At 40.7% G+C, this 14,224-nt stretch overlaps 1 protein-coding gene across 2 annotated transcripts; it reads right to left on the minus strand.

Moving 5' to 3' along the window:
- Positions 1-798: 798 nt before the first annotated feature.
- kiaa0040 (KIAA0040 ortholog) lies at positions 799-13,908 on the minus strand. Of its 2 annotated transcripts, none has more exons than XM_030752194.1 (2): positions 13,669-13,908; positions 799-1,951 (listed from the first exon to the last, which is right to left on the minus strand). In XM_030752194.1, exon 2 carries the CDS (start codon positions 1,426-1,428, stop codon positions 1,093-1,095), a length of 336 nt encoding a protein of 111 aa, XP_030608054.1. In that variant the 5' UTR covers positions 1,429-1,951; positions 13,669-13,908; the 3' UTR covers positions 799-1,092. The 2 variants fall into 2 exon arrangements, with proteins under 2 accessions (XP_030608054.1, XP_030608053.1); XM_030752193.1 differs by lacking the exon at positions 13,669-13,908 and adding an exon at positions 4,948-5,118.
- Between the last annotated feature and the right edge of the window lie 316 nt (positions 13,909-14,224).

The raw sequence follows: 14,224 nt of genomic DNA on the forward strand, positions 1-14,224 counted from the left end.
GATAGTGCTGAGATGCTTCTGCTTAATTGGGCCTTGAGATGTCATAAACTTTCAAAACAAGGCGCCTTCAGGCACAATCCACTTGAAGCCGAAATCATTTGATTGTTTCAGTTTCTCTTCTTCTGGCATTTTTGGAAAATGTATGAAACCATTTCTTTAAGTCATATTCATACATTTTAGAGGAACAAATGTCTAAAATTTCAATAAATACATGACCATGAATCATCCCAGACTCTTCTGTAGGTATGGGTGTCTACTAAACATTTCCAGTGTCATTAGTTTGCCTGTTTCTTGCTTTATTTTTCCTAAATTATGCTTTTTTTTTTTATTCGACCCTGAATAGTGCAATTGCCCCGCGACCCTGAACAGGATAAGCGGAAGTGGATGGATGGATGGATGGATGGATGGATGGATAGTGCATCTGTCTCTAAAAACACACTAAAGGTGAAATTCCACTCCTGTGAACAATCCTACAACATCTTAATGAAAAGGGGGGGGGGGGGGAATGTCGGAAGGAAGCTTCTTTCTGTAGGCTGTCGGTTCAGCTTTTTAGATGTCAGTGCCTTTTGATTCAGAAATTGAGAGTCAATCACAGTCTGCATTGCAGCCTGAATGTGAGTAATGCAGCTTTCTGAGCACTGGGCAGACCTTAAATTGGCTCACTCTCCCAAATACACACGCACAGAATTTCACATGGGAGCTCTAAGAACAAAGTGCTCTCAATAACACTGTTCTTCTCTTTCACACACACACACACACACGCACACACACACTTGCAGTTATATATGTGCTACTGTCTTCATATTTCTTCCTTTATGTACCAGACACTAAAAAAAATGCTCATAAAAATGCTGTAAACATTGTCATAAAACCACCACACAACAACTTATGAATGCAAAGTGACAACAGTATACACACTGTTTACATATTTCAACCACATCTGTGCCCGCTACAATGTGAAGTTCTTCTTTTTTAGTTCAAATATCACCAGCCACCTCTGAGTCCAAGAGCATTCCCGGTTCATGCTTTTGGGATGCTCCATCAGCTCCACTCCTCAGACTTATCAACATTCTCAGAATAAAGAAGGGATTTCTACTCCATGGCCAGAGCGACCCTGTCCGGTGTCATCGGTCCCGGCTTGACCGAGATCCACAAGTCTTCAGTATTGGCCGAATTTTTTTTCTTCTTTGTTTCTGACCTTGAAGATGATAGGGCATCGTCACAGCAACAGCAACAACAGCAGCTGTTGGCATGACGACAGCAGCAGCAGTGGCAGCACACCAGCACTGTTGTGAGGAGGACAAGCAGGGGAAGCATCAGCAGGACCACCAGGCAGATTGTGTTATAGGCCCCCTGGTTGTGTTTTTCTGCAGCGAAGCGCCACAGATGGTTGAAAAAATCCTGGATGCTGTCCGTTTTCCAATCCATGGCTTTAGGATGCGGGGGTGTGAGTCCTTTAAATGAGACTATCTCACTGTTGTAAAAGTTTTGTTAAATCCTTTGAATAGTTGAAAGAGTTATAAGACAGCAAATGTGCATAATAGGATGCTGGGGATACTAAAATGATGAAGATGTCCCTTTGAGTCCTTTGGGTGACTGGACTTCAGTTAAAAAAACTGAAGAGCCTGAAATGAAGTAGTTTCCCTGAGACTCCGATCTATCTGATGAGGGCTGTACTGTCTGTGTTAAATGGAAATACCAGAGGCAAACGTCACAGATGCCCTCTGCTCCTTCGGAGAAGGCCAAAGCACATTTAAACAAATCCACACGGCCAAGAGGTCGCTCGTTTAGAAGAAGGCTTTCACTGTGAGGATTCTGATCTCGAGGAAAACGGAAGTCTGTTTATCCAGGTCGACATTCCACTGATTGTTTTCTTGAGTTTCCTGTTGTCCTCCTCCCCTTTTACTTTCAGTCAGTCAAGATGTAGAGAAGTGGCTTAATGTGGGTGTATCTGAGAAACCAGAAGAAAAGAAGGTTAACATGAACAGAAATTTGGTTTCAGGCAGACAGCTCATCAACCTCTCTCATTCTCTTTCCCTGCCTTCCAATCCATCTTTCTGCCTCTGTCTTTAACATCTCTACTCCTGCAACCCACCCCCTAACCCACCCCCAGCGCCCCCTATCACCCACCCACCCCACCCCCCACACACATCTTGTCAATGTCAGCTTCTGATTTTTTTCAGCTTTCCCTTCATTAATATTGCAGAGGAGTCATTCAGGATTCAGGGCAGCTCTCTTTCTAAGAGTCCCACTGAGGAAGACAGCGGCAGAGAGAGAGAGAGTAAGGAGTGGAAGAAATGGAGGCAGATTGTGTCTGAGGGAAGGCGAGACCGAGACAGAGGTAACCAATCTTCCTAAGAATCCCACTGAGATGGAGAACGTGACAGTGTCAGAGAAAAAAAAAAAAAAAAAGGGAGGGAGGTAGGCCAGAGAAAGACCTGCTACAGGAGGCTCATGAATATACAGCCCTAATGGATCCCAATGCAAGAGCTGGAAGGAATCTGTCCTAAGTATTCCTAAATGTCTGAATTTAACAATTTTATGCTGGCCTCAAATAAAACCACCTCATAACAGCTCTTCAATTGTCAGTCCTATAAGGAAATAAAAGTCATATTGTTCCATAATATGAGCGTAAAAAGCTATTTGATTAAGCCTGAGGCCTTGAGGCAACAGCTTTATTTAAATGAAGCTAACCAACTATAGTTTTTCAAACACCATTTGACTCAAGTGCACTCTTTCAGCTACAGAGACGCTTTGTATTCTAGACGCAGGAAGGAAAAAGATTTTCATCTCACATTTGGTTGCTTCGTATGCAGAGAACGAGAGATGAAGATGCACCTGCAAGTGGAGAGCAAATAGGCACGGCTTTCACTGTGCGTTGTGCCTCATGTGTGAAATTAGTTTACCCACAGACAGCCCGCTAACTTCCCTCCTGTTCATTTGCTCAACAGGAAGCTAAGCACTTAAAGCTAAGTAACACCTGAAATGTTTAAGTGAGAGATCAGAAAGAGCAACCCCATTGCAGAAAATAGAACTGATCTAAACCACTGCATCTGAAACTGTGCTTATTTTGCTTTGTTTTGTTGTGTGGTGATTAGATACTTTTATTTGACTTGATTTAGTAATAAAAAGATACGTCACAGTTTCAGTGTGCTCATAAAAAAGTGAAGGCAAACAAGGTCAATAAAGGTCAAGTTTAAGTAAAAACAAATGGAAAAAGTTGGCATATTAATGGATTAAAACGTGTCACTCTGCTTCGCTGATGAGAAGAAAAACAAGGGAAGTACGGTTTGTTATCTTGTTCTGCTGCGATGGTTTAATAACGCCACCACATATTCACCTCCAACACTGTGGATAGGAATGTGCATTACTTGAAAAATGTGCACCACGTTTGGAAGAAAGCCTGTCTACGGGCGACATGGAAAACTGTGCACACTCTTGAGAGCGATGGTGTCGCTGCCACATCGTTCCTGATTATTAGCTGCAGGTACATGTTGTCATGATGAGCTTGGCCGAGCTGCAGCACCTCTGCGCGCACTCTGATCTTCCTGCCATTATGAAAACACTGCCAACACGGTGAGCCAGAGCCACTGAGCAATAAGTTTATCGGAGAGGGACAAGGATCGTGAGTGAAGCACAGAGGTGTGATCTAGCTGTGTGATAGAAGTGACTCACAATGAATCAGTAGGAAAGTCATTAAATGGAATGGACAAGTCACTGAGTGTTATGATAATTATAGCCTCTGGCCGGGAACAAAGAACTCACTTTGAGATGTGTTTATACAAGGGCCAACTATAGTTTAAACACTGGCACAAGAAATATAATCTTATGTTATGATCTGACTGTAATTTCATCAACATGCTCAGTGGATTAATCCATTTAGAGAGGTAAACAATCTGATTTCTGCTTTTTTTTTTTTTTTCTCAGCAGGCCATTTGCATCACTGTGACATTACTGCATTCACGCTATCAACAGCATACGTGTGAGCTGATGTTTGTTTCTAATTTAATGGCGAAGCAGAAAGGGTCCTATGGTAAATAGAATATGGTTATATTTTACTAAAAACCTTTGAAATGAGACTTCAGCCTGTAAGCATTCTTTCTGAGACTCTCACTGGCTGTTTCACTCTCTCATGACTTTGTCTTCTCCTTGAGCCATTCATATACAGGAAAAGGCCATTTCTGGGGCACACAAAGCCAGGAAGGGGCTGAGAAAAAATGTTATGACTGCACTCAGTTAGCCTCTGCTGCTTTTTAAGGAACATGCGTGACCTAAAAGACAAAGTTGCGACAGAAGGCGAGGCAGGAATCTTTAATGACTTGCCCTGAGCACAGAGTCCGAGCAGATTGCTCATCAGTCAGCATTAATTCACAGCACTTGGATGTGCTTGGTTTGACCTGAGTCAACAACCAGCAAGTTTCTATTTTGTTTTTGTTTTTTTTCAGATAATATGAGGTGTGTTTGATCTCAAAGAGCAGAGGTTTCGCTGTCGCAGCAACAGGCCTGCCGATATGCTTGTTCCACAGTGAGCAAAAGCAAATGTACTCTACAAGCACACGACATGTCAGACGTGTGTCAAGTCAGTCCTAACTGGAATGAAATGAACAAATTGGAGGTCGTACTGACAGCAAGGACAGAAGGAAAGTGAGCTGGAGTGACAAATCATCATCAGTAAGTTAGGACAGAGGACAGAGTGAAAGTTTCCAAAGTAGTGAATTACAGATGCTTTGGAGCACTTAAAGGCAGGAAGCTTTGTCGAGCATCCAGTGAAATCTAATCACACCCAAAACAAGCCTTTTTTTTTTTTTTAGATGATGGTTGCCACAAAAGCAGTAATTTTACCCGAGTTCTCCTGGAATCAAACAACGACAAAAATCACCAGCTTAAGCCACAGCAGTATCAAAGTATTCACTGGCACTTAAGATCTCTTTGAAAGCGGCATCTTACCCCGCAGGCACTTGTGAAGTAGCAGGTCAGGTCTCCCTTCCCTTCAGTTCTCGTCTAATCCAGTCAGCTGCTCAAACTTCTGTTGTTTCTGTTTTGGCATCTGGCTTCAGCTCTGTTCTGGTCCCCGTCACCCAGACATCTTGACAAGTCTTCACTTTCTGTTCCTATTTCCCTCTCTACCCTTGTTTCCCATCCTCCTCCTTTTCTTCCTCCTCCTCCTCCTCCTCCTCTCTGTGAGTGTGTGTGTTTTGGTCAGAACGTCACTGCACCCTGCCCACTTCGTGTAAGAATGGGCCCTCTGTCTCCGTCTGTGTTTCCTGCACGCTGCGCTGGAGTCTTGTGGTTGCTTTACTTTACCCGCACTAAATGACGACAGGCAAACAGACGGAAAGTCAGATAAACTAAGTCAGAAAATGTGATATGAAGTCACAGGAATGCTGCCTTAAAAGCAAAATCGCCACAGAAAGGCTTCCCTGCATGCACTCATCCAAAACCCTTGCAACATCAGCAGAAGTCGGGCGCAAGGTTGAAACATTTTTGCATAATAACCCTGAACCACTGCTTGAACAAACGCTGCTCCACCCATGTCAGGGCCCCAAAACAGGAATTAAAAAGGGGAACAAAAAAACTACACAAGTGTGTGTTTGTGTGTGCAGTAAATACTACCAAGTGAGAGACAGAGGTATGAGCAAGATATGTAATATATGAGAACGAGGTCATGTAAAGTGCAAAAACACACACACACTGCCTGTGGCGTTGTGGTCAATCCCCTTTCAGTTCAGTCAAGCAAAAGAGGATTTTTATTCACGTAAAAATCAAGAAAAAAAGAGGGGGAGAGGCTCAGTTGACATTAAATAGTCTGTCCACTCTTCTCATCAGAGGGGTGTTTTATTAGTTAAAGCGCACTGACACACAATCTGTGTGCTGCATGCATTCATATACGTTATGATGTGTGCTTGTGTGTATAAAGAATAAACTCAAGGAGTGTCTAATGTGTGCCTACCTGGTCATAACCACTACAAATTTTACTGCCTTATTTTTGTTTTGTTTTTTTCTGCAATTGGTGAGAAGAAATCAAAAAATCAAATATACACAGCAGACAGTGAAGTACAAAAAAAAAAGTCTGTATCCTTTATGTGAAAAAGGATTAGATCACCGCTGCTGTTGTTTAGTTATCCACTGCTGCTATGTAGATGGCAAGATTTCATCTGATAATTTCAACAACAAAAAAAAAATCATACCTCCTGACGGGCTTCTGACTGCCTGAACAAGCAAGTGGGCTCTTTTGTAGCTTTGGGGCATGGTTACATGAAAACTGATGAGACAAGCCTCACCATGTCTGCAGGTGTGTCTGAGCCATTTCAGATAAATAGCAACCAGCCGTTCTCACACACAGACACACACGCACACAGAGGGTGCTGTCTGATTGCCAGGGCATGCGGTGCTACACAGTGAGACTATATCCCGGCTGCTGTTAAGGCAATACAGTGACCAGTCACCTCAAGCAAGTGTTGATTAATGACCTGTGTGCAGCGGCACTTCTCTTGATGGAAATCCTTCTTTACAGTAGTTTGTATGAAAATGATTTCTCTGTGTATTCCATTTCCTGCTTTTGATTGCTGCTTCAAACACCTGCATGCTGGAGCCGCCTTTTCGCTGCTTAGATCTACTTTTTGCACGGGCACACTTTTAAACCTGCAGGGTTGTCTTAACCTAGATTTTACGTGTGTTTTTGATCTGCTTCTCAACCTTGAGACAACACAAGAATCACTCTGAAAGGTGTTGGATGTTACAATTTGCCTTTTCAAGTAATGGAAAAACAGCAGGCTTCAGTATCATCACAAATGAGCAGTGGATATTGAAGAAATTGTTGTGAGGGATGTTTTTTATTTGATTTTATATATATATATATATATATATATATATATATATATATATATATATATATATATATAGGGTTTATATATAAAACTATATAAAACTATAAACCCGTCCTTGATAGAGTCTGTGTTTTGCTCTTAACAAAACTCAGACTGTCTTTCCTTCATTCTTTCTTTCCTCATGTTTATCTTACACTGCAGTGACCCTTATATATGTCCCATTTCCTCTATGGAAATCTCACTCCGCATTTATACTTCCTTGACCCTGAGCTACGAAGGGTGCAGCTCCCATCTGGTTTATAGAAACTGCTCACAGTGGAGCTCACCTATGAAGAAAGGCTCCAACAATATATCCCTTTATCCCACTCAGGTCTGTAGCTGAACAAATTGCAGGAAAGACCACTGAGCTCATGCTGGATCACTGGTCATACAATCATGATGGCAAAAAAAGTGACTGTGACATTACCAGCAGCATTAAGTAAAGCCTCCTGGAATCAGTGGACTGTGCAAAAGGGCATTACCAATCACCACAACCTGCTGGTTCTGCCAGCATACACTGAAACATGAGTATGAACCCTATCCTGTGCACTGTGAGAGTTCCTGAATGTGAGTGCTAATGAAAAGTGACTAAAGGGCTGTTGTAGACAAATCTGACAAGTGTCCAGAAATAGCCTGCTAATAAATCCAGTTTCCCTAGAGGAAAACCTGAGCTAGAATCCAGTCCTGTAAAATGTCTGAGGCCAGTGCTGTGACAACGGGCAGAGAGCAAGACAGAGAAAGAAATGATTTTGTCTATATAAGGAATTGCCTCTTGCTCTCACAGAAAGTAATCTTTCAATAGCGATTGGTTGGCATATAAACTTTGGGCTTTTACAAGGGCACATAAATGCAAAATCCAGCTATGATGTCATTATGCTATTTTAACATCTATTTTTGTAATAATCTGAGCATAGTTCTCACATGATTCACGCTCTGGTTTGGGACTAGGGATGTCAAACATCTCTTTCTTGGCTTGTGAAAAAGAAATGTTCTGCCTGTTCTGCTGCTTAAATAAATAAAGGGTAATGTTGTCAGCTTACAGTAAAGGAAGTGTTTTTCCAGACCACTTAATTATAATCAGTGGGGACTTTCTAAGTTCCTCTTCCAGCATTTCCAAATACAGAAGAAGCAACGAGAGGCACTGTGTGAAAATAAAGTCACACGTGTTAAACAACAGCTTACAAATGCCCGGAGTGTAAATGACTCATAAAAAAAATTTGCAGAAGAAGACAGACAGAAGTTATTCATACAGAGGCAAGGTAGATGTTCTTCCCTATTTCCATACTGTAAAAAGTACTGTGGAAAAATCTTGAGCCACCCCTCTTTCCTTTATACTTTGCTTCCAAGCAGCCAGGCGTCCTTGTCATTTTTAACTCAGCTGTTTCAAAGAAAAAGTCGTGCTATCGTCACAGCCTTGGCATCGGTGGTGTCTGTTCCACAAAAACTTTACCGTTGGCCATAACTCAAGAACATTGTGACCTAGGGTGTTCAAATTCACACCATAGATGCATCTACAAAAAATCTCAGGGCAAGTTTGAATCTCAGTGACCTTGTCCTAAAGGTAAAGGTCAAAGGTCAAGTTTTCTAAAAGTCTTGTGAATGCAATAACTCAAGAACAATCTCACCTAGGAGGTTCAAATTCATACGCGTACTGTTCAAGCTAGAACCATCAAACTTCACATTTGTTCACTGACTTTACTATAACAGAAGTTTGACCCCCAGAAACAAAATAGTGTCATACACTATCAGTTATAGATTGGCCTGCCCTGAGCCTGGACCTCAACATTATTGAAGCAGTGCAGGATCAACAAAGATTACTGAAAATTACTTAAGGAGTCACAAGAAAGCCTGAGCCAGCCTGATTGAGTTCAGGCTGCGTTGAAGAATAAAGTTGGTCATATCAAATATTGACTTTCATGCTCATTAGAATGGTAGATATTTTTGCCTTACATGTTGTATTTCCATGTAAACTTCAATAAATCGCTGCACATTTTTCCCATTTTCTCAGCAAAACAGGAAGAAACGAGGGGCAGCTCAAGACTTTTGCACAGTACTCTATTTTCCCAGAACTATTGCTTTAAAGCCCATTAAGGCTACATAAAAATTGCTGTGCCTTTATCTCTTCCAGACAGACTTGACTTGTTTTTGACAAATAAAAATGCCTGATAGACAGTCTTGAGACAGACATAAGCTGTGTAGGGAACCATATGTGGTCATGAGATAACAAGAAATATAAATACAGTTCCCTTCTTTTTTTTTTATGTGTGTGTTTGGTTTGTTAGGTTTGTCTCTGTGTATGTGTGTGCACATCAGATGACAGAGCCTTTGTGTTGTTTCATAACTGTTTACTGTAAGTGAAACTGATAACAGCCTGACTAAAGCACGTTTAATTTCTAATATGTAGCCACGAGAACATTTTGACACAGCAAACAAATTCAATTAGAAAATGTTGAACCTGCAGCGGGAAGAAAAAGACACTTTTTTTTAAAAAATTCCTTTTAAAACTCAAAAACACTTAACAGTTCAACCTCAATTTATATCAGTGTGATGGTAATTGAATATTTTTTCTTGCATTAATCCCTCCACGGTGTCTCATTTTCTCATTTTGTGAATATCTGTATCTTATTCCATCACTCTCCCATGTAATCGCCGTTAATCAACTATTCAGACTCCAATCAAAATCACTCTGAGCACGTTCTATAAGTAAGGCGAATATGCTGGTGTGGTAAATCTGTCTTTTAACATTTTCTGTTGTGGTTGCTGGCTAATCAGCATGTGCTCGTGTTTAACCAGCGGGGTTTAAAACAAGAAGATTCAGCCTTGAGGGAGCCTATGGAAATTTCTTGTCACAAACTTTAACTTGTCTGATTGTGTGCGTTTCAGTCTGAGTAACCGAAGGTTGGATGATGATCATATTTTATTTTAGTGAGATTTTGTTTCCAAGCATTTCTGACATCCTGTGTTTATTACTTACTATTAACTACAAAAACAAGTAGCAACAGCCTTACTGAAATGCAATTACAGTGTAATTACCATTTGCTACACTTTAATTTAATGCATGTGTGCACTAAATTTTTTTTTTTGGCCACAGCAGCTTTTGTCTACAGTGGAGAGTGACAGGAAATGGGGGAAAGATACGCGGGCAAATTGGCGATGGGCCGGGACGCGAACCCGCGCCGCCCGCACCGCAACGCGGCGTGTCTATGTGGTCGCCGGCTTCACCACTAAGCCACCCAGGCGCCCTGTGTGCACTAAATTAAGGCTGAAATCTACTCTTAAATAGTGAGTGGTGTAGCGATCTTATGCCCTTATAAATGCACAGACAAAAACACATATTTGAACTGTTTTCTGCAGTAATAATAATAAAAATCTCTATCCAAAGTCTAGTCCATGTGGAATTGCTTTTCCTTTAGGTGATGTGATGAAGCACAGGACATACTCTCTACTGAGCTCATCCCTCGGGTCACTGTAGCCCTGAGAGACACTTTCACATGTCTCAGCGCTCATATCTGAACGGCTCCTGAGGACTTCTGTGTAGTTAAAATGATGAAGGGGGCATTAAGCATCCCTGCTGGTGCACTACAAAAATCTAACTCCATTTCCTACTTGGCCTTAAATCATGAAGAGAAAATAGCAAAGCATGTCTTTGCTGGAAATAAAAGCGGGGGGGAGAAAAGCAAACTGACATACTCTGAGTACAAAAAGTAAATATATTTGAGCAATAGCAAAACATGGGTTAATCAAGCATGGCTGCCCCATGTGAGTAATGTGGTTTTTGTCGTACGTGTGTATGCATGTTAGCAGTTTATTAGCTGATGCATCAGTGTGCAGGTGATGCTGCTGTTGTAGCTGTTTGAGGTGTTTCTAAAGGTGGTCGCAGAATAAATCTAAAGGGTCACAAAATGATTAATGAGATACTCTTTTTTATTTATTTTACTTTTACTTTTTATTTTTAATAGGGAGTCTTGGAGGAAACTGCTTTTTTAATAAAGAGGTCAAAAGCCAAATATTTTTGGAGACACTTGTTTGGTCTTCAAATTAGGCTACATATTTTAAATGTTAGATTCTAATCTTGCAATAACAGGCAACAGGAAATGCAAAGGCTCCACAGTTCTCTGTATAATATTTGGATACCCCCCCCCCCCAAGACTCTTTTTCAGCAAGAAAAAGATGACCTGAATTCCAAAAGGCATAAAGATAATGATGACAGATTTCTGTACTATTTTTTTTCATATAATATACATCATTATACAAAGTAACAGAACAGAAAGAACACAAAAATCCAGACAGCCTGGAGTACTCGCAGTAGTAACGCCCCCTCTGACAGGTGTCACACTTTTTGTAGCACGTAAGTCTTTCACTTCTTGTTTGTTGGCTTTTTATCCTTCTTCCTAAAATAAAAGATCTTTTATGCTCTTCTAAGGTCGATTCCAGACTTTTGACGAGTTCTGGTCTGGACTACAGACTTCGAAGGCATTGCAAAACCTTCAGCTGTCACTGTCCTTGAATCTGGGACCAAGGCTTTTGAGTTTTTGTGAATTCATCATTCAGCTTGTTTCTGAGAATTATTTATGGTGGCATTTTGTTCTTTCTTTCTTTTACAGTTTCATATATAGAGCGTATTATCTGTGTCTTGTATTTCTGGCTTTCTTTTGTATGGAGTTATATGGATGGTTCCACTTTTTCTTTTCATAGAATCGATGCTTTAATTGAGTTTCTTGTATTTAGTACAAAGATCTTGTCTGTTCTAATCTTTTTGCCTTAATTTTCTGTTCTTAGTTTTAGTTATTGTGACTTTCAAGTTGTTTTTGGTTACTTCCTTTTTTATCCATCCATCCATCCATCCATCCATTCTTTTCCGCTTATCCTGTTCAGGGTCACGGGGGGTGGCAACACAGAGAGACAGAACACCATTCACACCTATCGGCAATTTAGAGTGACCAATTAACCTAACCTCAGTAACTGCACGTCTTTGGACAGTGGGAGGAAACCCACACAGACATGGGGAGAACATGCAAACTCCACACAGAGAGGCCCGGGCCAAGGTGGATTGGAACCAAGACCGTCTAGATGTCCTTCTAGCTGTGAGGCAGCACTGCTAACCACCACGCCACCATGCTGCCCTTTTTGTTCTGTTTTTTTGTTACTTCCCTTTTTAGTTTCATTCTATTCTAGTTGCATCTCTGTGTTGTGTGTCTTTCAGCATTCCCCTGTGTCAAATTAATCTTGTTTTTTAGTTGTCTTATTTCCTGTTTTATTTTTTTATTTTTTTACCAGTTTGAGTTTCTGTATCTTTCTGTATCCCACCTGTTTCCTTTTTCCTTATTACATCTTGTTTAAATTGCCTGTCTCTCAGTCCTTGTGTTTCCTGAGTTGTACTCCTAGTGTGTTCTGGCTATTTGGATTCCCTGGATAAGTGCTCTGTTAATGCTAAGATTTTTGGACTTGACTTTGTACTTTGTGATTCTCTGAAGCTTGCTTAATGTTTATTTCTGTCCTGCATTTAGGTCTGCAAAACTTTTTACCTTTCACACACTGGTTCATGACATCAGCCAACCTGTTTTTATTTATTTATTAAAAAAAAAAAAGAAAAGAAAAAAAAAAGATGCTGCGATACTTGTTACAGAACTTTCCAGTATTGGATTGAACCCATTATTTCCTCTCCCACTGAAATGTTTCACCTGACACTTGCTGCAACACAAGACCAAAGTATGATCGATCACCGTGTGCTTAAAAATTCATCTTCACTTGTTCATCTGTTCACAGTAATGGACTTTTGCACCTCACTAAAAACTACTAAAAGTTGGGGTCAGATATGCAGTTAGAACTACAAACTGGTATATTGCTTACCTTGAGTATAGTATATGTTTACTTTGGTATTATCAGTACTGCTTGAGAACTAACAAAGAAAACTAAAAGTTGTACTGTAAATTATAGCATATGGATGTGTCGTATATGTCCTGCTTCTGAAACTCCAAAATGGTAGTTTAAAAAAAGAAGTTTTAAAGCTTTAATATCAACAATATGAGCGACCATGCCTCACATGAATTTTCATGCAGCTACGTTTCTCTGCAGATAAATACCACACAACAAGCCTTTCCAAAAAAAAATTCCATCTGTCTGCGAGGGTATGATAAAGGCTTACACAAGCCCATCTGATATGGCTGTCAGGGGTACGCTGAAAAAAAGGCTGGAGACCACTGATTTAAATTATAAATCAAATACTGCAACCTCATAGGAGAGGAGGGGAGGCAGGGGGAGGATGGTAACAGTCTATAACCGAATGTATAAAATCAAATCTAGAACAAAGAAAGTGTGTGCCTTATCCTTAACTTTTTAAAAAAAAATTTTTTTTATTAATTTTCTCTTGGTTTACTCTTTTCCTAAATCCTCTCCTGTAGGCCAGCTGTCAGGCAGAATATTTTACCTGGAATAACTGCACTACTTTTGTATATCAGGCATGTCTAGAGGGATGATGGTTGAAGCGTAGCTTAAGAGTTGCAGATATTAAATTCTTTAGACTTTATTTTAAATATGAAAAAGTGCAGGTCATACCTTGTTAATCAAAACAAAAAAAGAACAGCAGTTTTATTAAACAATAGTCAGGCCAATTAATACATTCATTCATTAACTGCAAGTGTCCAAGTGTGCTGAAAGCTTTAATGAGGATTGAGTGTTTTTCCCATTCTCATTTTTTGCTGTATATCTTCCAATTTTTTAAAAAAATCTGGAGGATCACACACAAAAGCTAACCGAAAAATTACTTAAGCATAAGACTGTGACCAGCACAGCCAGCTCTTACCTCACAATCAACTTGCTGAGGCTGCACAGACCAATCTTCATGCCGTCCTCGCACCTGTGATGGATGTGAGGCCCTGTTCATGCTCCCTCATCCCAACTCATGGAGCACCAGTAAAAGCCTGATGAAAATCAAGCTGTTCACCAGCCGCTCACCCAATTAAGCCCCCAGTGTTTACAACGGTATCACAGAGAGAGTCTAACTGGGAGCTCGGTTGCACCTCCTTCTTATTCAGATGCCTGCCAGGGCCTGTTAGCTGTATGAGTTCAGTGAGATGTAAAGAGACTCCAGGAGCGCACGGGAGACTTGGGATGCCTCACAACGCCGCTTTTCATCAGCTTCAAGCCATCTGTGTTCAATCCTGTGGAGAGATGTGGAGACATTACTGGATGGAAAGGACGAGGAGAAGATGAGTGAGGGCAGAAACAGAGTGAGGAGGGAGGAAGAAGAGGATGGCTCACAAAACGAAATGCATGTCTGCCGTTCCCTTTACCAAACACTGAAGTCGTGTAGCTGCATTTTTATGAGATTTTTGTTTATTTTGATTTTTGATTATTGT

The sequence above is a fragment of the Archocentrus centrarchus genome, chromosome 17 (genome assembly GCF_007364275.1).
Source record: "Archocentrus centrarchus isolate MPI-CPG fArcCen1 chromosome 17, fArcCen1, whole genome shotgun sequence".
In the NCBI taxonomy this organism is placed as follows: Eukaryota; Metazoa; Chordata; class Actinopteri; order Cichliformes; family Cichlidae; genus Archocentrus; species Archocentrus centrarchus.